At 35.6% G+C, this 3,071-nt stretch overlaps 1 protein-coding gene across 1 annotated transcript; it reads right to left on the bottom strand.

The window, feature by feature from the left end:
- Positions 1-612: 612 nt before the first annotated feature.
- Positions 613-1,459, bottom strand: LOC21397899. The gene has a single exon (XM_010113938.2). It carries the CDS (start codon positions 1,279-1,281, stop codon positions 838-840), a length of 444 nt encoding a protein of 147 aa, XP_010112240.1. The 5' UTR covers positions 1,282-1,459; the 3' UTR covers positions 613-837.
- Positions 1,460-3,071: the final 1,612 nt, after the last annotated feature.

Here is a 3,071-nt window from a genome sequence, read left to right as displayed (position 1 = left end):
ATGGCTGGAAACTTCTAATCTATGTTACATGTGTAATTGTCTAATTTTTGTTCCCCACCATATAGTCACTTCAGTTGCTTATTAAGTCTCACAATTATCACTTTTTCTTTCTTTCTTTCTTTCTTTCTTTTTTTTTTTTTTTTTTTTTTTTTTTTTATTTGTTTTTTTTTTTTTAAGTTGCCTTTGTTTTTTTTTTAAGTTCCCCAATTTTTCTTTTTTTTTTTTTTTTTTTTTTTTTTTTTTTTTTTTTTTTTTTTTTTTTTTTTGATAATTGGTTTTTCATTTTAACATTCTTGTAATTTAGTCTAGCCGTCTACTATCAATTATTGATACCAAAATCCAAGTAGTTAGCAATAAGCAATCACAAACCATCAATAATTAAATCATGGCACCCAAATCTCCGTTTGGGAGAAGGCATAGTTACAAATCATAATAATATTATAATAATAATACTAATAATAACAACTTATTGGAAAGACATTGCATTTAGCAATCAAACTTTGATTAAATTTCATCAATTTATTAAACATAAATCTAATGTGATCTTTATTGATAGCGTTTTCTTTTTTCCTACTCTACTGCAGAATTAAAAAAAAAACAAACACCTAACAATTAGATGAAAATTTCACTCTGAAATGTATATATAGATCATAGCTTTTGCTTTTCTTGATTTAATTCTTCATAGAAACCATCGTTTTACGTATACACTTTTCCATATCAGTACAAGAACCTTCAACCTAAATTATTAAATTAATTAAGATAAAGAGAAAATGAAGAAGCTTGGCATTAAACCACATAAGCAGATGATATTGAAGATCAAATCTGAATTCTGAATTCTCAAGAAGGATGAACTCTGTTTGACGAAATCCCCTTCCACGCCGATCTCATCGCAGCGGCGGCCGAGTTCATGGCGGCCTCGATGTACCTCTTGGAGGCGACAGTGGCGGCTTTCTCCATCAGTTTCCCCATCCTCCTCTCGCTCTCCGCCGTCGCCTCCAGGCTGTTGAGCTCCGCCTTCTCCATCCGCTCCATTTCCTCCTCGAATAGCCGGAACTCCTCCATGGCGGCTTCCATGGCGGAATTGAGCTCGTCCTCGGCCTCTTGCAACCCGAACTCGGCGTCCTCGGCTTCTTGCTGGAGGTGGAGCTCCATGGCGGCCCAGGACTTGTAGGCTTCGACCTCGAAGAGCTTCATGAGATCTTCGATGGCGAAGGGGTCGAAGTTCTTGTCAGAGAGGGCTTGGCTTGAGAGGAGGGTGAACTGGGAGAAGAGAGACTCCATTGATATGGTGTTTGTTTGGTTTGGTTTGAGGGATCTGAGAGTGAGAGAATGTGGAGAAGAAAAGAGATAGGAGAGAGAGAGAGAGTGTGTGAGTGGGGTGAGAATCGTGTAAAAATGGACGGCTGCTTTGGATTGATTGGTTTTCTTCTACAATAATGGAAAAGTAGATAGTAAGATAAGAAAGTTGAACTTTTGCGTCATTGGGTAGTGGGTATAGAATTTTGAGCACAAGTGATGATTGGACGCCAAATTGTTTTTCATTTTTCTTCCGAGTCACTGTAGTCGAATTCGTTCCGTTTAGAATTGGTTCTAAAATACTTTTATTTTTTTTGTATGAAAATAAAATTTTAAAATTATTTTTAAAAATATGTTTGATAATTTTATTTTGAGATTATTTTTAATTTAAAAAAATTAAAATTGTGTTTGGTAATTTAATTTTTAAAAATATGTAATAATATTTAAATTAATAATATATTAAATAAATAATAACCCTTAGTTAATAATTATATAAAAAATACCCTTAGTTAATACAATCTAAATCCTAATTTATTGTCACTCTCAATCCGCTTCTCTCTCTCATGTCATCTCGTCGCTCTCTCTCTCTACCCTCCCTGTCTTCGTCCCACTTTCTCTAGTTTCCTCTCTCTCCGCCATGTCGTGGCTAAAGAAGGCACGCGATCTGACTGGATATCCAGGTAGATCCGGTGTCGTTCATCTCGCTCGCCATTGGTGGATCTCGCCGAGTTCGAGATCCATGAGGATCGACGTTCAATCCTTCACCGGCGTCAATTGTGGATTCTGCGAGATCTCCTTCCTCTCTTCTCTTTCCACCCTATTTCTCTACTGTCGCCATAACGTCTTGCTACGACGGACGCAATCATCGTCATCGTTCGCTTCGTCACCATGAGATCGCGGCGGATCCAAGATCTCAGATCCTAGCTCATGTGTGTTCTCTCTTGCTCGTCCCTCGCCACCATGGATGCAGCTCCGCGTCTGGTTCCGGTTCCATGCGGTGAGAGCATCGGATTTGGGTTTGCTAGATTTTTCCTCGAGTCAAACAAAGTCATGCGTGTTCTAGGTCGATCTGTTGCCGATGAGATCAAATCTGGCCTTTACAGTCTCAGAAGTTTGGAAATGAAAACAAGAAAAATGAAAACGGAAAAAATTCGTTTTCAAAAGGATGAGAAAAAAAGAGAAAATGAAAACGGGTGTTTTCAGTTTTGATTTTAGAAAATTTTACACCAAACGTGTTTTCTTACGTGTTTTCAGTTTTTTTTCTCAAAAATTGTGAAAAATAAAAACGAGACCGGAAACAAACAGGCCCATTTTTTTATTTTTTTAAATTGAAACTGCATACTAAATCAAATACATATTATTATATATAATGGTTTAGGCCTCATTCATTTCACCGATTTAAGTTTAGAATTTGAGTTTTGTTACAGTAAAAAGCTCTCAGAAATAGTCACATTTAACTTTTTTGCTACAGTAAAAAGCTCTCACATAAAGTCACATCTCAACTCGAATTAAAAACTCGAATCAGCGAACTAAACGAACCCTTAGTTTGGTTGTGCTGTAAATTTTAGAAAAATTATTTTTAGCTGTGTTGAAGGAAAAAGCAGCTGTTACCAAAAGCAGTTGAGTGTTTGGTAAACTATAATTATAGTAGCTGTGCTGATTCTAAAATCAATGTAATAACGTTTGGTAAATTATGAGGTTGAATTGTTATGGATAGTTAAAAATTACGATTATATTATATTATACTATAATATAATATATATAATTATAATATA

This window comes from Morus notabilis, unplaced genomic scaffold (genome assembly GCF_000414095.1).
Source record: "Morus notabilis unplaced genomic scaffold, ASM41409v2 Scaffold456, whole genome shotgun sequence".
Taxonomy (NCBI): Eukaryota; Viridiplantae; Streptophyta; class Magnoliopsida; order Rosales; family Moraceae; genus Morus; species Morus notabilis.
The sequence above is the reverse complement of the archived record's forward strand: the minus strand, read 5'-3'. Positions and strand labels throughout refer to the sequence as shown.